The following is a 24570-nucleotide window of genomic DNA, read 5'->3' on the forward strand; positions in this document are numbered from 1 at the left end:
AGTATAAATGACATTACACCATTAATTGTATAATGTGATAAATCACAACAACAATCATATTACAATAAGTAAATATATCAAAGTAACATGTACACACTAATTTTTAAAATGTAGTATCAAATTTATTAAAAAACAAACAAAAAACTTAAATGGCTACAGAGAATGATTAAAACTAGAAGTGGATCTTAAAGAACCCCTAATTTGGGACACCTGGGTGGCTCAGTCAGTTAAGCGGCTGCCTTCATCTCAGGTCATGATTCCAGGGTCCTGGGATCGAGTCCCACATCAGGCTCCCAGCTCAGTGGGGAGCCTGCTTCTCCCTTTTCCTGCTGCTCTCCCTGTTTGTGGTCACTCGCTCTTTCTGACAAATAAATAAAATAAAATCTTAAAAAAAAGAAGAAAAAAAAAAGGAACCCCCAGTGAAGTTAGGAACTTAGAGGCACCAAAACTGTGCAAGGAGCAAGGCGGAACAAGAAAATGGATACACAGTATCTATGTGGGATGGGATGTTGGTTCTTTCATGTCTCTTCTGCCATATCATACATATGTAACCAGACCCATCATTTCCCAGCTGTGCAAACTTCCAGTTTCTTAACCCCTCTGAGCATGAATTTCCTCATCTGTAATGAGACAGTAAGAAAATATCTACTTCATAGGATTATCACAAGGATTAAGTAAGTGAATACATGTCAAGGGCATAAAGCAGTATCTAGCACATGGTAAGCATACAAAAAGCATGGTTAAGTCTTGGGATGCCTGGGCGGCTCGGTGGGTTAAGGCCTCTGCCTTGGGTTTGGGTCATGATCCCAGGGGTCCTGGGATAGAGCCCCGAGTCCGGCTTTCTGCTCAGCGGGAACCCTGCTTCCCCTCTTCTCTCTGCCTGCCTCTCTGCCCACTTGTGATCTCTGACAAATGGATAAATAAAATCTTAAAAAAAAAAACAAACACAGTAGGTCTTTGATGCTATGTGCTTTCTAATTAATTATAGGATCTATATTGCTTTAAGAGTCACTAATTTATATAAACTCACACAACTTCTTTGGGGAACATGAATGATGGAAAGAGAAAAGCACTTTCATGTTATGAACACAGCTCCATAATATACCTTGACAACATCTTTGCTTAATCTCAAAGCAAGACTAACAATGAGTGTCAGATATAAGTACTAAAGACAGTACAACCAGGGGAAAAAAAGGAAAGGGAGACTGAAAAAAGTATATTTACTAAATTACTGTATTGTAGAGTGGGAAAGGTGCCTTTGAAAGCTTCCCTAAGATGGTGAGTATAATGGCTATACACTGCTTATCCATGAACAAATGAGGAGTTGATTATGAAATGATTAGAAGCAAAACATAAAGGAGAAAACTAAAATGAGAACTAAAACCCAAAAATCCATAAAAATCACCTAAGAAGTGTTATCAGGTATCTTACTGTTTGTGTTGTCTGAAAAGCATTTATTACAATGACAAAACTAGAGATTAATTACATTTTTATTATTGAATTATATTGTAAAGTCTACATCTACAATTTAATCAGGAAGAAATGCTTTGCATTTACATCAAGGACACATTTATTCTAGTGGAATAAAACAGACACAGACAAAAGACCACATACACATTAAAAGGGAAAAAAAAAAGACTACATGTTTTACGTGGTCCTTCTTTTACTATTTTGGACCATAGCTTTCTATTAGAAAACTGATCTTACATACATACAAGTTCAATTTATTTTCCCATATTTTTAAACAATAAACGAAGCTTCTCAGAATTTTTAATCAAAAAGAAAAGATAGAAAACTACGGGAAGTAAAATTTAGAAACAAGGAAAAAGCGTATTGCTATTACTGTACTGCAGAAAAAAGAGTAAAATGTGCCCCCTCTGTGGCTCATCTCAAAGAAACACTTTTACTCAGAGAGGCAAGCATTTCTGATCTAGGAGTAAGTTTCCCACTCTCTCATGGGACCAGAACTACAAAAGTTTCTGATCAATTGCAAAGTAAGTAAAAAATGTCTACAAAACATTTCAAAGTTAAACATCAGAATACAGCTAATGAAATCAAAATTGTGTGCTGGCCTAAATATACATATTAAGCTTTTTTCTTTTTAAAAAGTATTTTTTTTATTTCAGATGATATTTAAAATAACTTATATTTTTAGTGTGCTTTATGGTCAATGACTGTAAAGTTGAAATTCAAATGAGTAAGTTCAAATTTCTGTTTTACTTGATTCTACTAAAATTTCAATTACCTACACCTTTACTTAACCAAGTTATACATGAGGTAAGCTTTAGCTAAAAAATAAATCAACCACAAAGATAAGTTAACCATTTCAAGAGTACACAAAAATCATAATGCCCACTTCATATTGAGTTTATAAATTTATGTATTAACTACTTTGTATCTAAGAAAAGTTTACTGTGTAATTTTAAAGGAAACCCTTTTTGTACTTTTAAATCAAACTCTGTTGGAAAATGTAGGGCAAAGAAAAAAACCTGACAAATTTTTTTTTGGTAACAGAAGGCAATGCAAAAATGAATCAAAATGGAACTTCAGACCACTGTTTTAAAGTTTCTAACTTCTAAACAGACACACACTTATTTATCTAAAAAATATTTTGGTAGCAAATTGGATTGAGAGAACAAATGTTTTGCTGTAAATAAAAAGTACAAGTTTCCAATTACAGCCTTATAGCTAGCTAAACAGTTTCTAAAAACATGTACAGCCAGCTAACAATTCTCTAAAACATGTGTATGTTGCACTAAAGATCCCTGCTAAAATATCAACAGCATTTAAATGGGTCTTACTGAAGTAGGACATTCATGATACTAGAAATCTTTTAAAAAGTGAGTACAATAGGACTACAATAATATTACTATTAATAAAAGTTACAGAAGAGATTATTGCTGTATGTTCCCCCATAAACACATCAAACCTGTGGCAGTTACAAAAAGTACAACCCAAGTTACTCTTTTTCTTACCAAATTTCATGTTTCACATATCTCTAAAGTTTTTATACAGCAGAGAATAATTCTTAAAATCTTTTCTGTAAGAATTTGAAGTATTTAAATGTGTAGCTTCACATTATACTACCATGTTTTGCCCTTCTTGTTTCCCAAATACACGAAAACAATATACATTTTTCTCAAAAGTGAAATAAGATGTCCACATTAAAAAAATAAAGCCTACAAAAAAGTTCCAGAGCTAAAAAAGATTATTCATATGGCACGAAGTGATCTCCTACTAATCCAAAGTCCAAAACATTTAAATGAAGTCCATTTATATATATCCTGTTTGCTTTTCAATGGAATACTACTTTGAGGTGAAATCACATTATTTTTAGTTCTCAAGTCAACAGGTGTACACAATTTTTTTTTATATAGTTATTAGTAAAAATAGGAGACCAAATTGAGTGTGCCAAAGAGATTTCATTCAGATGGATTTTCCAGAGTCATTACGAAGAAAATTAGTGAAGGGATTTCCTTGGTTGGTTTCCATAGCTTGATACACCAAAAACAAAAAAATGGCCACAACAACAAACAGCAAAATTTTTATCCACATGGGAATAGAGCGTCCCTTTTTTGTTTTTTCTGACTTGACATCTGCCAAGGGAACATACTTAGGAATATATTTAGATGAAAAAGATTCCTCCATCCTGAAATCACTGAGTTCTAATGGCCGGCCTGCAGCCCCTTTGATTGGTCTGCGGCAACTAGCACTGTTGGGAGTGAAAACAGGAAGAAAAAAAAATTTAGATAAAAGTCATGATTTAGATGTATAATATAAAATATAAAATGTCATTACCACTCCTAATTTCAAACACATTCTTGAGACAATAGTAGAAAACTGTCACATGTAAATAATGAGGTCAGCCTATTTAAAATCTCTAAACATTTTTCATTTAAAATGCTGGATGCTCACTCTATTAAAAAATAACTTTCAGAACATTGGTAAATATTCACTAAACTTGACTTCTTTTCAGGGCCAATATATTTAGGAGATAGAAGAAAAATAAGGTAGTTTGGTGGTGATTCTTTTAGTCAGGAAACAATTTAGCTCTTACCTAAAGTCTTTTCAATTAGAAAAGGGAAACCTTTAAGGAAAACAAGTATTTCTTCCTTACTATGAAAAATCAGAATTAGATAGTAGGCAAATAATTTGTAATAGTTCAGCTTATCCACGTTAACTTTGAATCTGACTCAACTTTCAAGAATATGAACTAGTGACTTAAGAATTAAACTGCTCTCAAAAGAACAGTTTAATTTTGAGGACATAGGTACAATAAATAACTGTGTGAAGAATTAAAAATTAAAATGCCCATTATATGCTAACCACACTTCAATTAAAAGTAAATAAATAAAAACGCCCTAGCAGAATACACTAATTCTTGTTTTAATGTATCTGAATACCTAATTCCTGTTGGTGTAGATGCTTCAAAGGGAAACATTTCCTTAAGAATATCCCTTTCTATTCTTCTTTCCTCTGTTTTTTCTCCCACCTAATAAGAAACAAACAACCACAAGTTAACATTTAGTGTAAGTGTGCAATTAAAACATAATTTAAAAAGTTTCAGAGAACAGATTGCATTCAAGTCTGCCCCAGCTGCCCTTTCTAAATTCATCATTACCTAAGTATCAATAAACTTCCAAAGCTCTCTTCAAATTTCTTCAATGTGGAGATATGTTAACGTGGTAATGGGGGATTACAACACATTCAACCAAGTTTAAGAAAAACCAAAACCAAAACAAAAACAAACCCCACAAAACTAAAATTCAGTATAGCTAATATGGCAGCATTAAGTTCCCCCACTGGATTTTCCCATGCTTCTCATTAATATTAAGAGTACACTGTTTCTTCTGTTAAGAGTTTTTAATAAAATAAATGATCAAATATGGAGGATATCAAATTAACATAGTCAATTCAATCTTCCTAACTTAAAAAGCCATAAAATGATTTTTTAAACAACCTGATTGTTTTGCTGTTTACCATTAGCCTGGATCAAAACAAACTTTGGTAAAAATTCATTAAAATTATAATGCATCATGCAGTTAGTACTTTAAAGCTTAATTATAAGGAGTTAATCAATTCAAGCATCATACAAAGTCACTTTAAAGTCCCATTATTTGACCTTTCAGTGAAAGATAGTATAGCCTTCCCAACAGCCCAGTAACACTTTCAACCCACATCAATAACAAAGAGAACATATTAGAAGCAGCACATAAATGAATATTCCCTTGAAAAGTAGAACTTAAGAGGCACACAGTAGCAAGCAGATAGTATTAGCTTATTATACTATATTAGTTACTTTTGATTGTCACTAATAAAAGTGTCTTTAAACACACACACACACACACACACACACACAAACACACCCCACCCAGTTAAGAAAGCTCTGCTCCCTCCCACTGCAAAAAAACAAATATAAGAAAATCTTCTCTTTAAAAGATCAATGATAGCATCGATCTAAATTTTATGCATTTACTTCAGCTCTTGTCAATGGTTTCTTTGGTGTTCTTCTGGGTATGTCTGAGAATTCAGTGATTGGCAGAATAGGAGCTGCATGCTTGAAATTTCCAGTCACCCTATTGACAACCTGCCAAGATTCAAATTATTCAGACTCAGAATTATCCAAACATAACAAAGACATGTAAAAAGAAAAAAAGATACTCTATTTCTGAACATTCGAGAACTTTCCCTTAATAAAAATTTAGGCAAAAGAACCTAGAAATGAACATATTCAGTGCTTCTCATATGAAGCCTTAGCACTCTAGATATTTTAGCAAAAAAGTTTCCTTATAATACTTAGAGATAAGATTCTTGTACAAATTTATATATGTATATATCGTGGCTATACTAAAAAATTCTAAAAATCAGAATTATATGGGAAAATGAGTTTAAAAATATAATTGTTTAAAACACAAGTTTGAGATTTGCTGAAATTTACCACCTCCCCAATTCTAATTAAAGGGTAATTTACAAAGAATACCACTTGTATAGTTTATGAAACATATTTACTAAGGTTTCGTTGCTTGAAGCCATTATAGTTTCAGCTATGGGAGTACTCTCTGAAATTATTGCACCATCTATACGAAAATGTTCTGAAGTTTCCACCTGTTAGTTTGAAAACAAAACAAAAACAATAAATATAAAATAATCACTAAAACCCTACCGATCTGAAAACCCAATTCTAAGCAATAAGCCTTGCATCACCCTTTTTCTTGGAGTTCTTCTCGACCCTCTTGTGGATTCCCTAGTTAATGCCTGCAGAGGTCCGCCTTTTGAAGATCCACTTGTCCATTCAGTCTCAGTTATTCCAGCTTGAGAATAGCTCTATTCAAGCATCGACACATTAAAAAAGTCAGATTCTAACATCAAACACCTTAATAATGGCCATTAGCTAGTGCACTGAGAAGTCATAAAAAATCTCTAAATGCCATCTTTTGCAAACAATGCAATGCCCTCAAAATATTTCTAAAATGTATTGACTGAACCAATATGCAGGCATCGGAAGACACTTAGACTATGGTAAAACACATAGGAGCTCACAAATTGTAATAAAAGCAAGAAGAAAAAAAAGCACTTAAGTTATCACCAGCTCCTTTTGTGACTTGCTATTTGGCTCTTGTATCACAACTGCATCTCTTTGGCTGTCTAAACAAAAAGCAGGCTGATCATGACTTATAAGAAAGTCATTTATTGTAACAAGGCAGTTTCCTTTAAAAACAAAATAAAATTTTATAATTGTTAGCACAAATTAAACATTATCCTTTCCAAGTAGGATTATTTAAATAGGTTCGGTTTAAATTATAATCTACACACAGCTATCTGAACTTAAAAGTTCCCAGATGTCACTGACAACATTGAGCAACAAAACTGACAACAAAATCTGGTGGTCACCTCTTTCACAAACTGGCAAGCCTGTAACATCAATGCCAAACCCAAGTGATTACCCACTTCTCACTACAGAAAGAGAGCGTTAGTGATGGGTCACTGGTATCTTCCAGTCCCAGACTCCTATCTCCCTGAGAAGGGAACTGATTTTTCTTCACTTAAAAAATAATTTAGTAGTCCTTACATAATAGCTTAAAAACCACTAGACTAATACTTCTCAAACTATAATATACATATTAATCATGTGGAGCTTTTGTTAAAATGTAGATTCTGATTCAGCAGCTCTGGGGTATGGCCTGAGATTCTGCATTCCAAGTAGCAATTTATTCAACTTTGAAGCCACTATTACCAAAGAAATTAACCAGAGATCATCCACCAATGATCAGTATTGTACTAGAGTGTGCGTATATTGTCGCTTCTGCTCTCAAGCTAGTATTTTATCTAAGTAATTGATTTTTTATATTCAAGTGAGTGCCTATTAATTTTTTTTAAAGATTTTATTTATTTATTTGACAGAGAGAGATCACAAGTAGGCAGAGAGGCAGGCAGAGAGAGAGGAGGAAGCAGGCTCCCTGCCGAGCAGAGAGCCCGATGAGGGACTTGATCCCAGGACCCTGAGATCATGGCAGCGGCTTAACCCACTGAGCCACCCAGGTGCCCATTTTTTTTTTTTTTTTAAAGATTTTGAGTGCCTATTAATTTTAAAGACAGATGTATTTCACTCTTATCCTGGGACAAGAACGCTTATCCAGTAAGAATGCTTATTTCATGGCAACATTACTACCAGAACAAGTTACAAACATAGTTTCATTCCTAATTTTGTATTTCTTTATATTTGGGATTTAACGTGTAAGAGTTTCTCTTTAACTCACAGTTGGAAACTCTGGGTTCCTTTTCCTGCTATCCATTAGGAAATATCTGCTGCACACAAATCTAAGGACAAATCTGTTAAATTATATAGGAACAATAAATAGTTTTAATCAGAGGTTCTCAATCTGGCAGCACAATTATCAACTGGGAGCTTCTGAGAAATATCAAATGCCCCAAACCCTACTTTGGTCCAATTAAGTCAGAATCTCTTCTAGAGGGGCCTTGGGAATAGTTAATTTTTATAACTCCTGAGGGAATTCTAATGTGCAGCCAGCATTGAGAACACCTGGTTTAAGATCCTGTAACTGAATTGTGATGCATCTCAAAGTCAAGTATCTTCTTAAAACTACATTCAATTCTGTTTCCTCTTTCATAGTCAATTGCTCAGTGCCAGTAAAATTAATTAAAAGCACTATTTTAAAAATATTCTGGTTTGACAGCCTATCTGGTATTATTAGTAGATACTAAGTATTTTGAAACTCTTCAAAGAATTAAAAACTACATTTAAAAAAAAAAATTTATTTGACACAGAGAGAGAGGTCACAAGCAGGCAGAGAGGCAGGCAGAGAGAGAGGAGGAAGCATGTTCCCTGCTGAGCAGGGAACCGGATATAGGGCTTGATCCCAGGACTCTGGGATCATGACCTGAGCCGAAGGCAGAGGCTTAACCCACTGAGCCACCCAGGTGCCCCAAGATTTTGTTTATTTGAAAGAGGGGAGGGGGGGGGAGAGCGCGAGGGAGCTCGCACAAGTCAGGGAAAGGGGCGAAGGGAGAGGGAGATACAGACTCCCCACTGAGGAAGACCCTGATATCATGACCTGAGCTGAAGACAGACACCCAAATGACTGAGCCACCAACGCACCCCTAAAAACTACATTTTTTTTTATTAAATGATTTTTTTATTTATTTGAGAGAGTGAGCGAAAGCAAGAGAGCACAAGCAGGGGGAGTGGCAGAGGGAAGGGGAAAAATAGGCCCCCTACCGAGTGGGGAGCCCAATGAGGGGTTGATCCCAGGACTCTGGAATCAGAGTCACCCAGGCACCCCTATTTCTTGAAAGGGCCAATAAAACTGATAATATATAAAGACCAGATATTTTATTTTTGTCCATGAAGGTGGGGATGAGGGGAAGTATCCACTTCCTTAAAATTGGGTTTTCTACCAAATTCCACGATTTTCCATGTTATATTTTGTTTTTTTTTTTTTTTAAAGATTTTATTTATTATTTGACAGAGAGAAATCACAAGTAGTCGGAGAGGCAGGCAGAGAGAGAGAGGGAAGCAGGCTCCCTGCTGAGCAGAGAGCCCGATGCGGGACTCGATCCCAGGACCCTGAGATCATGACCTGAGCCGAAGGCAGCGGCTTAACCCACTGAGCCACCCAGGCGCCCCCATGTTATATTTTGAACAGAAATGAGCTCTTCACCAAAAATTTTACCAACATCTACTGAAACTATTATGGTTGATAAAAAAATAACATGTTTATATTTATATTACTCATCTTTGACATTAAAATCAAGTTCCATTTAAAGATTCTTTTATTTTCTTCTATGGAAGGAAACACAAGAAATACATTGGTTGCCTGTGGGAATACCAAGGAAGGGGTGGGGAAAGCAACTTTTTACTATAAATCATTTATATTTCCTTTTGTCTAAGTTTATTGAAGTCTTTGGTTGAGGACTGTCAACTAGTTTTATTAATTCTTTCACTATTATTATCTATTTAGAATTAATCACCTTCATAGAAAACTAATTGACACCTCTTCACACACCAGAAAAGATATTCTGAAGATTTTTTTCTACCAGAGTCCACTACAAACAAGTGAAAATTACTGACTGAAAAGAAATTCATTGCTATGTAAAATTAGTTCATGTGATGCTATATACTCTGTATCAAAAACTAACTACAGCAAGATGTTCTGCAGCAACTCCTCTTAATTTATCAGGAAACCAAGAGGAGAAAGAAACAAAAACCTCACATTGCCTTTCAATAGGCAAAAAGGACAGTAGGCAGTTGAGGCACAAGAGAATGCAGGAGCTGGGCTATTAAAAGGTAGCTATAGATCTGTCAGTAAAAATATAAGCTCTGAACAAAATGTTCACATAAAACTAAGTTATAAAAAGAAACAGTATAATTAAAAGCCACTTTACTCTGAGGAACTACCAGTTTAGTAATGTGGTTAACTCATATTAATTTTTTTCTCTGAACAGTGTCCTATCCCTCCATTAGAGAAAGGTACAGTCATACATTGCTGGTAGGAATGCAAAATGCTTCAACTCTTATGCAGGGGATTTGTATAGCATCTAGCAAAATTACCCAGTAATTTCAATTCTAGATTTCCTCAAGATAAATTGGCTAAAATATGAAAAGATACATGCAAACCGTTGTTCATCAATTCATCTTTGCATTACCTAAACAGTATAACTGAAAATAATCCAAATACCCACTAGAAGGAAAACAGCTGAATAAAATACAGTACATCCATAAAATGCAAGGACATTCAGTGGTACAGAGCAATGAGGAAGATGGCTAGACTGTATTCTGATACAGAGTGACCTCCATGTTTAGATTACCAGAAAGGTAGAAATGTGCAAAGTTTATTGCCTTTTATGTAAGGAGGGAAGCAAAAATAAGTGTATAAATCTATGTATTTACTTATTGTTTTCAAAAAGAAATTAAGCCCAACATAACAGCAAGTTGCCTATAAATGGAAGGAACAAAGAAAAAAGCCAAATTTCTGACTCCATCTTATTTTGCCTAAATAAAACTATATATTCAATATTTGAAAAGTTATGAAAGAAAATTCACTCAAGTGATTTGAAGCACAGTATTTTGATTTTATGCTCAAAAGACAAAAACTGCAACCCCGCCCCCCACTGTCAAAACTGCCATTTAGCAGCCTTATGATCAAGAGCACTGTATTATGTTGAAACATCTATATAGTGGTAACTACATAAATCACATTATTTTAAGAACCAATACACTCAGCATTAAGAGATATAGGCAGAACACCCAGAAGTTAGATAGCTTGCATTCATAAATTTGATGAACTCATGATTTATTTTCTCTTTCTAAAAAATAAGTACTCCTAGCTCTACCAGTAAAAATGCCTAGAAGCAATGACAACCCAGCAGAAATGACCAGCCTACCATGCAGATTGTAGGTAGCCTCCAAATAATATTTGCAATGAAAAGAATTAGGGTTCTTTGGGAAAAGGGCTGATTTGGTAAAAGGCAGGCACCATACATGAGCCTGGGACATCTTACTTTGGCAGAAAACAAGAAACTATCAAAGACAAACAGGGTCAATAAAATGACACAGGAACCAACACAGAACAAGAGGAACCTAATGGCTAAAGATGGCACAGTTTGAACATGGAAAAAGAATGATGAGGATAACTGGTCATAAATGAAATAGATAAAAACCATACTAGTTAAAAAAGATTTTATTGATCACCTTCCAAAGTGACTAGGCTTTAATTTGAAAGCTGGCAAATTATGCTGGCTCTCCTGTGTGAATTTTATTTGAAGATAACTATGCAGGTCATGAGGGAAAAGTTCTCTTTAAAAGAATTCCAGTTACAGATGTAATGGAGTAAGAGAATGAGAAAAATCATTACCTTACAACCAAAATAGTAGATGTAGGCAATAATCATAAATGACAGTCATAACCATTAAATGAAAGGGTGATATGGGACTTTAAAATGGATGGATGGATCATGCTTTCAACACCTGAACCTACTAACTTGGTGTCATTTGCCTCATGAAATGATGCAATATAAAAACCAGAACACCATTTATGAAGTATTTGTGCCAAAGAAACTGAACCTGAATCTAACCAATTCTCTAGATCTATGCTGTTCAACATGGTAACTACATGGTAACTACTAGCCATATGTAGCTAATTAAATTTAAGTAACATTAAAGTTATAGTTTCTATACCACACAAGCCACATTCCAAGTATTCAATAGCCACATGCTACCACAATGGACAGCAGATACAAAGAACACTTCTATCATCACAGAAAGGTCTGCTAACTACACAGCTCTACTATAGGTCTAACTCCAGTCTGCATGCGAAAGCACAGTTATAGAATAAGAGATTAAATGACACTTGAAGAAGCAATCCTCCAAATCCAGAATGTGGGAAATTTTGGAGAGAACTGACCTGGTCTCTTCACCAAATTAATAGAGGGGAAACTTGCAGTGGAGACAGCTATAGACTTACGAGATAAAAACAAAACAAAACAAATACCAAACAGTATGTGTAGCTTACTTGGATCCTGATTTGAGTAATTTAATCATAAGAGATATTTCTGAAACTGGAGAAATTTGAATAGATTACACATGAAAGAATTATTAATTTTATTAGGTGTGATAGTGGCATTGTTGTTATATGTATGAATGAAACAGCTATCTTTTTGAGATATACACTGAAATACTGACATTTTAATGTGTGAAATGATGTCAGAGATTCACTTTAATATATTCCAGCAAAAAAAGCAAAACAGCAATACCAAAAGTAATTTAAAAAGCTGGAAGGTAGAGGTGAAAATGAAATAAGACCAGTAAAATGTTGAAACTTGTGAGGCTCTGAGACTAGGGGGTCACTGAACTCTTCCCTCCAATTTTCTTGATGTTTTTAAATTTTGTGAGGGCCATAATCATCTCCTAAATCTATTTACCCTGTCCTTCAGTTTGGATTCCCCAACTCAATTACACCATCTATAATACCATCCTTCATCCTGGCTTTTAACCTATTATCTGATCAGTCCAGCATTCTTGATGGCACTATACCCTCCCGCCTTCATACTGTGGACTAAAATTCTCCATACTTGTCTATTTCATCGTCCTTCACTAGATTTTCTTAGTTTCTCTTGCTTTATTATTTCCTTATTCTTCAGCATGACCCTGGAGCTCTTCCCTACTAAATAAAAGGGCAATATCTTTATTCCAGTATTTGGTTCTATATTAAACAAAATCTTCCACTGAGTGCTCTATACATTCTCCACAATCACCAAGATTATTTCTAACAAAGAATTCTGAAATTCAACTTATCAAGTCATCAAACCCAGTTAGACATGGCTTAAGAAATCAAGAACTTACTCTAAGGATGCGTGGCTTTAAAATGACAAAGAGAAGATGGAACAGATAAATAACCAACTAGACAAATCTTTCAAGCTAGACAAAATAAGGGTAAGGAAAATCACTCCTGGGATAGCTATCTTGTAAAGGTCAGCCAAATCAATGCTAGATTAGTCAATAATTTGTTCTCTGTAAATTAGTTCATTTATACCTGTGTTTATTAGTTCTCACTTAGTTTCCTACATTTTCCTTTTGAAAAACTGTATCTTGCCTCACCTACAATGAAAAAGATAAATTTTCACCTCAGATAAGGAAAGAAAAGTGTGGTCTTAGGAACAGACTAGCTTCAGAGTTGAGGGAAAAGTCACAGAAGACAAGCAAAAGTAAAAGCAAAGTTAGAAACCTAAAGATTACATATAAAATCCTTCCTTTCCTTTAAAAAAAAAAATGCTTAGGCATTTATTTCCACCTTTTAAAATATTTCCCTTAAAAGGCAGTATATGACTGGCCTTGAACCATGCTCAGCACAAAATCAAACACAAATGAGACATTTATTAAACACTTGCTTTTGCAGTAAGCACAGGCTACACTACTGACAAAAAACATGAAGTTTAGATTTCTAATGCCATTTAATGAACAATGGAATGAACACTTCATTGAGTGCGCTGGAGTTTATTTAACCAAAGGCTAGGACACAAGCAAATTAGTGTTGTCAGATTACTTATACCTGAACACAGTGATCATAAAACTAAAGATACCTGATTGTGTTCAACTCTTCTTTGCTTGAGTGTTACTGGAGTCTTTGCTCTGCCCTTTAGTGGTTCTCTCTTCTCAAGCTTGAGCTCTATTTTAGAGTCTGGAAATAATATCGGAGAAACATTACTCTCTGAAATATACAATAAATTACAATGTCATCCTAACATTATTCTGGAAACTTGGTTTTAGGCATTCTAAAACCTATTGGTTATTACCTCAACAGACCATGACTATTCAACTGCAATATGTCTTTAAAAACTTTACTTTTCCATTATTTTATTCCAGTTTTGTTCATCTCCCCTACTCCATCTGTTCACTGCTTCTTCCTATTCTTCCCTTTTTCTGGGACTAATAGCCTAAAACATAAAGTGAATTCAAACTGCCCATGGAGGCTTTCCACAAAAAAACTACTTGGATAAAGGAAGAGGCTATTAAAATACACAGTTGCTAATATTCTTTTGTTCATACAGTGCATTACTACTATATAAACAAGGGTTAGTCATTAAAATTTGAAATACGGAAGAAAAAAGCTATAGGAACTTTAAGACTGAAAACACTGTATGGTATTAAGCCTCTAAAAAAAGTAATTGCAATGACTTTGATACTTCAGTGTAGTTTAAAAGTCCTCACTTCTGTTTTGATGTGATTATAAAATCTGGGTACAACTAAGGAGGTAATAAAGAATCCTGATCACAGAAAGTAATACTCACAGGTCACTCCATAATAAAAGTAACATTTATTTGAAGAGAAGCCAGTGCATATATATTAATTAGCATTTCACCATAATGCTAACCAACTCAAATATATCTTTTTATAGTCTTCAATATTCTGTTCTCCTAGCCTTCATTTTTATCACCATTTGAAGAACTAGTTGGGTTTTTTTTTTCTTTAATGTCTAAACCCAACATGGGGCTTGAATTCATGACCCCAAGAGTCCTATGTTCTATCGACTGAGCCTGCCATGCGCCCCTGAAGAGCTAGATTTTTAAAGACTTATAAAAGTTTCAGTTAAGTCCCACATTTTTGTCATCATTTATCATAGTATAGCAAAATTAATGTCTGTTGTGACTACTAAAACTTGTATTATCAAAAATTTAAGTTAGAGTACTTTCCTACCAAAGATAGAAATAGAGTTAATTCTTAAAAAGCTTAGCTTTTCATGAACTTGGTGCGCTGGTGCTAAAAAGTAGTCAGGACAGTTAGGTTTTACTATCTAGTCTAGTACTAGTCAGTCCAGAGTCTACTTGCAATTTTCTCCCAACTAGTAATTTTTACTATGTTAGTTCAAATAGTTCAATTTTACTTAGGATTAATGTATCAGCCCCACCCTCACCTCCCCAAATGTCTATTAATCTATCTATTGATATATTTAAGTTTGTGACAACCTTTAGCATTATAAACCTTATGTTTTATTAATTGAAAATCTAAGAATGAGAAATCACAAAGCAAAGAACCCAATGGTAATTGAGCAGAAACTGATTAAACAAATAAAGTATCTGGTTATAGATTAATTCCTTTCAAATTTAAATTCCAACAGCCAATAAAAACATGGTCTTTAACAGAAGAAAAACCACACAAGAATAAGTAGAGTATTTTAAACTATACCATTGGAATCTCAAGCAAGTTTCAATGAAGAAATGGAAAGGAAACGTTCAAGAACAAATACCTAACTTGTTGCAACTCCAAGAATAAAACACACATACAACATGTTTCTGGAGACCACACGAAACTGTTCAAATTATAACTTTATTGAATTTGCAGAAGCATTCTACAGTAATACATTAGAAAAAGTCACATAGCACTTAGTAGGTACATGTATACATGTACATTCCAGAAGACAAATGACAAAATTACTCCCAGGAAGATGCAAAGATGGACATGTATAGTAAAAATATAATAATTGCCAGGAGTACCAAAGGGACTGAACTTTGCTGATACTTAACACTACTATTTTCCATAAAAATACAAAGAAATTTGATTATTAAATGTTTCTATAGTTAGACTCATCTTACAATCATAGAAATGAAAACACAATATACTGCTTTATACAAAGGAATATAGTGTTTCTTAGGAATTTTTTAAAAATAGCTTAAATCTGCTTTTAGAATTTAGATTAAATCTAACCATCCATGAACCACAACATAACCTGAAATTATTTAAAAAAAAAAAAAAAAGCCCCACTTTTCCAGTGTCTAGTTCATCTGACACACTACAGTGATAGTTAGAATGCACCATTCCACAATTACATGGTTTAAAGCAGTTATTTTGTAAGGTGTGGTCCATGAACTGTGTGATACCAGTCCTTGAAGAAATGAGACACTTGCACCAGAATGTAAACTGGCACACTGTTCTATCAATAAAAATTTCCCACAAAAATAAGCACTGTCATTCATCTAAAAAGTGTCTCTAGATTCAAATTCTGGTGCATATTTATCTGTGGATCAGTAACTGTCTATAGTATGGCACTTTGAATTTCATTGATCTAGAATATTATGAAGGAATACAGAAGGAAAAACAAACAAAAGTGAGAATAAAAGAAAAAAATTGTAGACAAGTTCCAGAAAGTGAAAAAATATATAGTAATATTTAAATCAGTGAAGACTCCACTTATATTCTAGCTATTAGCGTTTTCTTAGTCTTGGAGAATTGTAAAATCTTAGTAGGAAAGAATGAACTGTATGAGGCAAAAATGTGACCCAGAAATCTTTAAATTGTTTCTATCAGGCTTTTTCTATCTGTGCAACTGAAAAAATATAGGCAGTTCTATGTAGGCAAATAGTTTGATACTATAACTTGATGGGCAGAAGCTTCACTTCGAAAATAGCCCAATCTGGAGTCTAAAAAGATCTTCAAAATCTTGGCATAAAAGCACTTGAAATTCTTAGGGAAGCTGCTAAGTTCCCCGTATCTAAGATCAAATAAGTATTTTTATTCTTAACTTTATTAGCGTTTATTTCCACGCTTTTTAGTTACTTTACACACTTCTCCTCCAAATAATGTTCCACCTTTAAAGGGAGTAACCACCAGCTTATTCTTCGAAGCTGGATTAATTTTACAATCCTTCAGCCAGAGATAGCGGCGACCTAAAGTGGAAGATCCCATGCTATGGGCAGCCATCTTTACTTCATCAAATGCAGCTTCACAAAGAAATGAGGCTGTATCATATGTTTTGCTCAGAATCCCAAGTGCCTGGTGCAAATGACTAGGATCTGAGCTAAGAATTTGTGCAGCCTGACTAATGTCTGCCTGTAGAGCCCTAACTACAAAGGCAGTATGGGTTGCAATCTGCAATGCTGATGCTGCAGCTTCATATGTTCTACAAAGTACTAAGTCTAACTGTTTATCACAAGAGTCCGTGGAAGCTGCCTGAATACCTACTGGTGGAGTGGCTTCAGAAATAAACTCCAGTATTTCATCATCTACTTTTGGAACTGATAATATCTGTGTTGCCTCTCTGGAGGAAATTGGATACTTGCATGCCAATGAAGGCAGTTGTTTGTCAATTTGCTGCCACTCCTCTTCAATTACCTTTAAAATAGATTCATGGAAGGGAAAAGATAGTTCTGGGGCATCTGTATTCTCATGTTGTGACTGCTTAGACACTTCTATGCCTAAGGTAGTGAGTGAGTGAGAGACAACAGTTTTGGCAAAAGATGACATCAGTTCAGATCCAGGTGTATTTTGAAATGTCACAAAGGAACCTGAATCCTTTTCCTCTACTGACTTTTCACTGAGCCGAGGGAATTTTCGTGGAGGAGACAGGGACTCAGTGTCTTGATAATTAGATCGATCAATTCTCTTCCATCTGTTTTCTACATCCAGTGGGGCTGTAGAGTTTGAAGTCCCAGGTAAACTACCTACCCCACCCTGGACCAACAAAGAATTGACATAATCTCTGATTGCCTGAGCAAGTGGTGGAGAAATTACTTGTGATCTCTCAGACTCTTCTAGTGCTTTCCTTTCACTGGAGAGAACTGACTGATCTGAAACACGGGACCTCTCAGTACACAATGGTTGAATTCCACTTTTCTCTCCATGGTAAATGTTTTCTACTATATCTTTATAGCAAGTAGTGGTGGTTTCTTTAATCAGTGAAGGAGAAGCTGCAGCAGAGACCAACATGGCAGCGAGTTCATGCTGAGAAGATGCCGAAGAACTTTTCTCTAAACATCTATCATGGCTAGACTTGGAGGAAGTAAACAAATTCCCTCCAGAGGCTAAATTCTGCAATTGTTCCCTGCCAGGCAAGGTTGTGGCAATAAGAGGTTCCCTAGGTGGGTCTCCCTTAGAAGTATGAACTTTCTTAGCTGCCTGTAGTTCAGTCCTGCCCAAAGGAGGACGGGTGGAAATTTCAGGAAAAGAAATACCCTGAAAAAATCCACCAGAGGGAGTAGTTGGAAGTTCAGAAAAAGGAACAAAATCCCTAGTGGACTTCACTTTCTTGTGTTCTTTCTTCTTTCCTGTAGAGGCAAAAGAGGCAGGAAGTTTAAGCATTACTTGTGTTCAAGCTAATTTTATTCTTTGCCTCCTTGCTAACATAGTGCTGTTGAAGGAAAAGACTATATTTCATATTCTGAACAACCAATCAACACACTGTGCCCTGGCAGGCAGTGCTTATGAAGATATAAGTAATTTGAATCAAATTAAATAATCATGAAACTGACAAACAAGTTATATGAAATTAAAAAATTAAAAAGTATCAAGTTGTTCTTATTATAGAAAGGTCATTAATTTCACATACTATTTTCAAAAAATACTTAAATATTATGGTCAAATTTTCCTATAACAGTCCACTAAAAATACGTCAAAATATTTGCTTCATAGGTGCCCTGAAATCACATTATCTAGCAAAACTATAAATTTAAATATCAACAGAGAACAGAATATATGCCATATTATAAATACTACCACTATATACTAATTATAATAAACTGGACACATATGTAATCTATCAGTAGGATGAGATCTCAAAAGCAAGTGAAAAGATTTGGCATGCTATTTATATAAATTTTTTTAAAGTTCAAAATAATATTATGTTTTAGATGCATATAAAAAAGTATTTGGGGCGCCTATGTGGCTCAGTTGGTCAAGTATCCGACTCTTCATCACAGCTCAAGTGTTGATCTCAGGATTGTGAATTCAAGTCCATAATGGGCTCCAGACTAGGCATGGAGCCTACTTTCAAAAAAAAAAAAAAAGGAATTTAAAAATGGATTGGAAAGATTAGCAACAAATTACGGTGGTTGCTTCTGTGTTAATACTACTTGGAAAGGGTAAGTGAGGGAACTTAATCTTTATTTTTAATACTTTAGTCTTTTAGAAAAATGAAATTTGAAGAAAAAAGGTACCTGGCAATTTTAGGTGACCAAAAAAAATCAGACATTTGTACATTTCTGTTTCTTAGAATTCTCAAAAGGTACTCAAATGAAATTACTTAGAGGATTACTGATGATATGAACAAAAGTTACAGGTAACTTGGTAATATTTAAAATTTTATCTTCTTCATGGTTACTGTACCTTATGAGTCTGAAAAAAATTATATATATTTGACTAACATCATTTAAAATTTTACCTTCTTCATTGTCACTGTATCTGTCAGAGTCATTACTTCCATTCTGTCTTGTATTTTCTGCTGATGAAGAAATTGCTGGCAGAGGAGTAGATGATCTTGACTCTGTTCCCTGTTCCCTCAGTTTCAACAGTTTTTTCTCATACAGTTTCCTGGTTGTTCCTGTATTAAGGTAGAACTTGGTTTAGCATTTGTATTGTCTTGTTTAAGATCCTACTCACTGTCTTTAGCAACATTAAAATGTTATATTCACTCTTTCCTTTCCTACATGTAAGTGCTTTAAAAACTATATAAAGGATTCTTTTCTAAAATAGGTGTTTTTCTGAGATTTTAATACATGATTACAACAATGTTTCTTTTAGTAACATGAAATACATAGTAGATTGATATAAATCTTACTATAGATCACCTACTAAAGAGCCATGTATGACCAAGTATTTTTGACTGACACGTCTTGGACTCTGTATATTTTTCCCCAGTACTATGTAATAGTATTTGCCTTGTAGAAAAAAAATCACTTTTATAAACCGTATTCCTCTGAATACTATGATTAAAATCCCATGACTCTCAGAGTTTAATATGCCTAAAAAGAGGCACTCAGTTAGGGGAAAAGAAAAGGCATACAAACAACTTTTTTAGTTGAATATATTTTCATATAACACTGTATAAATTTTGAGGAAACCTGGGTCGCTCAGTGGGTTGGGTGTCTGCCTTTGGCTCGGGTTCCGATCCTGGGGTCCTGGGACTGAGCCCCATATCAGGCTCCCTGCTCAGTGGAAAGCCTGCTTCTCTCTCTCCCACTGCCCTTTCCCCCCACCCCTACTTGTACCCTCTCTCTCAAATAAATAAAATCTTAAAAAAAATTGTATATACTTAAGACGTTACATCATTTTAGATAAAACTACTTTGAGATTAAAATAACCTATTATGGAAAATGTGTGCCACAAGCAGAAATTACATACCAATTAGATAGCAAAATAAAATGGATTATCAACACATTTTTAACACATTTCAGCATGAATGACAATTTAAAACCAAAAATAGCTTTTATTTTCTATTTTACACTAGCTGCATGTCTCCCTGGTTTCTATAAGATGAATACAATGATGATAAATATACATATTTTAGAAACAACACATCTCAAAATGTTACATAAGTAGTTTTAAGATGGAGGGGGAACTGGAGGATGTTGGTCAAAAGGTACAAAATTTCTGCAAGATGAATTAAGTTCTGGAAATCTAATATCTAGAATGGCCTATATATACTTCAAATCTGCAGAAGTAGACCTTAAGTGCTCTCTCATCACACATCCATACACAAACTAAAACTGTGAGGTGATAGATATATTAACTGGCTTGATCACAGTGATCACTTCACAATATATACTACAAAAACATCAAGTTATACATACTAAATATATGTAACTTGTCAATTATACCCCAAAAAGGTTGAGAAAAAATGAAGAGCTGGTATGCCACCATGTAACTTACTATATACATTGATATATAATACACATTTTTGTAGCATCTCCCTTTTGGAATTTTATTTTTATTTATTTATTTATTTATTTATTTGACAGAGAGAAATCACAAGTAGTCGGAGAGACAGGCAGAGAGAGAGAGGGAAGCAGGCTCCCTGCTGAGCAGAGAGCCCGATGCGGGACTCGATCCCAGGACCCTGAGATCATGACCTGAGCCGAAGGCAGCGGCTTAACCCACTGAGCCACCCAGGCGCCCCGGCCTTTTGGAATTTTAAATGAAAAATTAAAAAGTGCACCAAATGTCTGTTGGTAATTATATTCATAGTCTGTTGGTAATTATATTCATAGGCTTACTTCCAGCTATTTGGAAGTACTATGCTAAATAAAATGAAAGATAACATTCTAAATTTTTGTTTGCAACTTCACCTATAGATAAAACAAAAACAAAAACAAATCCCCAAATTGCCAGTGTTCAAATTTTTAAAAAATTTTATTTAATGTGGGGCACCTGGGTGGCTCAGTGGGTTAAGCCTCTGCCTTTGGCTCAGGTCATGATCTCAGAGTCCTGGGATGGAGCCCTGCACTGGGCTCTTGGCTCAACAGGGAGCCTGCTTCCCCCTCTCTCACTGCCTGCCTCTCTGCCTACTTGTGATCTCTCTCTCTGTCAAATAAATAAATAAATAAAATCTTAAAAAAAAAAAAGTTATTTAAAAGAGTGAAAAAAAACCAGGCACAGCTTGAGAAAAAATACATCTCCCAAGATCTATCATGTATGTGTTGATATATCCCAAGATATATATCAGATTTTTAAAAACAAGTAATCAGAATATAAAAAAAAACTTTCAAAATTCAGTAACAAAACCACCCAACTGAAAAATACGCAAAATACTAAGATCCTTAAATAAACCCATGAAAATATGCTCAACATCATTATTCATTAGGGAAAGACCTAGTCACCACACAGAGATCCTACTACACACCAATCAGAATGACTCAAACAAAAACTACTTATAATCTCAAGTGCTAGCAAAGATGGGGAACAACAAGAATGCTCATGTATGGTCAGTGGGAATGCAAAATATTCCAGTCAGTTCGGTAGTTTCTTATAAAAGCAAACTTACATGCATGCCAAGACCCAGCTAGCCTACTCCTAGGTACTGACCCAAGAGAAATGAAGATACAAAAACCTGTGTACTATTAAAACACAAAACTCAACTGAATAAATTTGAAGACTTAATTGACTTTATTCAATGATTCATAAATTGGGCAGCATCCCATCTTCCAAGTAGAAAGGAGCTGCAAGGAACTATACTGAATAGAATTTTAAAGGCAGAAACAGGAAGATTGCTAGCAAAAGAAAAGATTGTTTCAGGCAAGTTCACCTTCCCCTTAAGGGGCAGAGCAGGTGGTCTTATCCATATTACCTCACAAGTGTGGACAAGGAAATTCCAGACTGACTGGGTTAAAATTTCACTCCTCTGGCACCTGCCTGCCTCTCTGCCTACTTGTGATATTTCTCTCTGTCAAATAAATAATCTTAAAAAAATTTTTTTAGGGGCGCCTGGGTGGCTCAGTGGATTGAGCCGCTGCCTTCGGCTCAGGTCATGGTCTCAGTGTCCTGGGATCGAGCCCCGCATCGGGCTCTTTGCTCAGCGGGAGCCTGCTTCTCTCTCTCTCTCTGCCTGACTCTCCGCCTACTTGTGATTTCTCTCTCTGTCAAATAAATAATAAATGAAATCTTTAAAAAAAAAAAATTTTTTTTAATTTACTTTAAATTAATTGGCATATAGTACATCATTAGTTTCAGAGGTAAAGGTCCGTGATCATCAGTCTTACATAATACCCAGCGCTCATTACATTATGTGCCCTCCTTAATGCCCCTTACCCAGTTACCTCATCCCTCCCCCCCTTTTCCTCTAGCAACCCTCAATTTCCTATGGTTGAGTCTCTTGTGATTTGTCCAGTGTTTAAAATTTTACACAATTCAGGGGCACCTGGGTGGCTCAGTGGGTTAAGCCTCTGCCTTTTGCTCAGGTCATGATCCCAGAATCAGCAGGGAGCCTGCTTCCCCCTCTCTCTCTGCCTGCTTGTGATCTCTTGTCTGCCAAAAAAATAAAATAAAATCTTAAAAAAAAAAAAAAAAATTTACACAATTCAGAATACCAAAACAGACATTTCTCATCTTGAGGTTACTGTCAAGACCCTCCAAAATTAAGGCAAAAATCACCAATAGTAACCAAATGATAGAAATCCATTGTTTTTAGTTTCAAGTCTTCTTTTTTAAGTTTGTTCTTTAAGGGACCACTCTTGATTTCCAATCAAAACAAGACTTTAAAAACGGTACTTTTAATGATAACTAAAAATGGGTACTATGCTAGGAATTGATTAACTTGGGTTATATTAATAAGTCTGTCACCCATTTATAGATTTGGATGAACCTGGCCCACTATGTCACCTCATATTTTCCTCAGTTGTCATGTTAGATCCCTATGTCTCACCAGGTACTTGTGACATGAACACCATGTGAAACAATTTCAACAACAGAGATAATCTTGGAGATTATCTAAATTCATTTTTCACATTTTATTTTCCTCATTTATAGTCAAGGAACTTGTGTCCTGACCACATAAATAATTAATGACACATTGTTCCTTAGAACCCAAACTCTTAACTGCTAGACAAGACAAGAAAACAATGTAGGGCACTCACAGAAAAGGAAATTTTACCAACTTACCAACAATAGGACCAGGATTCACTCCATATTTCACAAGCTGATCCAGAAGATCTTCATTAGTGAGCTCTGTTACATCTAGATCATCTTTATCTTCTAGTCTGGGTCTATCAGTTTTCTTTGTGGCTTTCTGTAAAGAAAGTCCAGTTATTATTTACACAGAGTCTAAAAAAAATGTTCTTTTTACTATACTACTATATAATTAAGACTGTATACGATAAACCTGCAAACATACCCTCTGTTGATTTATAGCTTTATCAGGCCTTAACAATATAATTAAATTAAAAGCAACTCGTTATTTGAAGATATTATAATAAGTAACTCATACTTTTAAAATATTACTATTAAAATGGTCAGTTTTGGCTAACCTATCTATAGAAGAGATGATGGCATAAAAAATTCAAGAGTAAACAGACTGGGATTAAACATTTTCACCCAGAAATACAATTAACTACTGACCTCTTTTAAAAATCCTTCAAGGTTTAAATTATTCTATGAAAGTAAGACTTTACCATAAAGATATGTCTTAGTTATATTTAAAAATGATTTCCTTTAAACAAGCATATCAGAATTTAAGAAGCCCAAATGAATACTGAAATACAGTGACTTTAGTGCCCAGTTTTTGACCTATGAAGGAATTCAAACTTTATGGCTATCACCTTCTGACACAGCTTTGTCACCACACTTAGTTCTATGTGGCTGTTTTACTTAGAAAAGGCGAAAGAACATGGAACAAGCTTTGAGAGAAATTTCAACTTAAGCAATGGCAGTCTGTACTGGAAGAACTATCTAAACTACATAAACTTCCAAGGCTAACCAAGAGAAGAGAGCAGAAGTATGGGCGCCTTCTAGGGTTGTGGCAGACAGCCTTACAAAATGCCTCAGTAACCCCAGAAAGCCTCAGAGAACTGAACAAAAACAAAACAAAACAAAAGGCTTTTTAAATAATGGTCACAAATATCAAAGTCAATTTAGGCAAACTGATATTTAAGGCAAATGAGTCAATACTGAATCCTAGAAGTATTTTATGCAAAATGGTGAAAACAATAGTTGCACAGACTGTTTGCTTTTAATAATTCTGAGGGGGGGGGGATCAGCCAAATACAAATTTGAAGTATTTTATATAAAGCAAGATTATGAGAAATTAGTTTTTAAAGATAACTGCCAATAAGAGAAATCTTACCAAGAGAAATCTTT

At 34.8% G+C, this 24570-nt stretch overlaps 1 protein-coding gene across 5 annotated transcripts in view; it reads right to left on the reverse strand.

The window, feature by feature from the left end:
* Positions 1-1472: 1472 nt before the first annotated feature.
* TMPO (thymopoietin) overlaps positions 1473-24570 on the reverse strand; it is a 29534-nt gene continuing 6436 nt past the window's right edge. Inside the window, exons 2-9 of one of the 5 annotated variants that reach the window (XM_004742923.3) lie at positions 23377-23503; positions 19166-19324; positions 13596-13693; positions 6205-6324; positions 6010-6105; positions 5477-5587; positions 4404-4492; positions 1473-3712 (exon numbers count right to left, since the gene is read on the reverse strand). In XM_004742923.3, the coding sequence (XP_004742980.1) occupies positions 3427-3712; positions 4404-4492; positions 5477-5587; positions 6010-6105; positions 6205-6324; positions 13596-13693; positions 19166-19324; positions 23377-23503 (1086 nt within the window). In that variant the 3' untranslated portion in view covers positions 1473-3426. Of the gene's footprint in view, positions 3713-4403; positions 4493-5476; positions 5588-6009; positions 6106-6204; positions 6325-13595; positions 13694-15320; positions 18054-19165; positions 19325-23376; positions 23504-24570 lie in introns of those variants that run through there. The other 4 variants (XM_004742924.3, XM_004742925.3, XM_004742926.3 and 1 more) reach the window with 4 other exon arrangements.

The sequence above is a fragment of the Mustela putorius genome, unplaced genomic scaffold, assembly GCF_011764305.1.
Source record: "Mustela putorius furo isolate JIRA1106 unplaced genomic scaffold, ASM1176430v1.1 tig00000788_pilon_pilon_pilon, whole genome shotgun sequence".
Taxonomy (NCBI): Eukaryota; Metazoa; Chordata; class Mammalia; order Carnivora; family Mustelidae; genus Mustela; species Mustela putorius.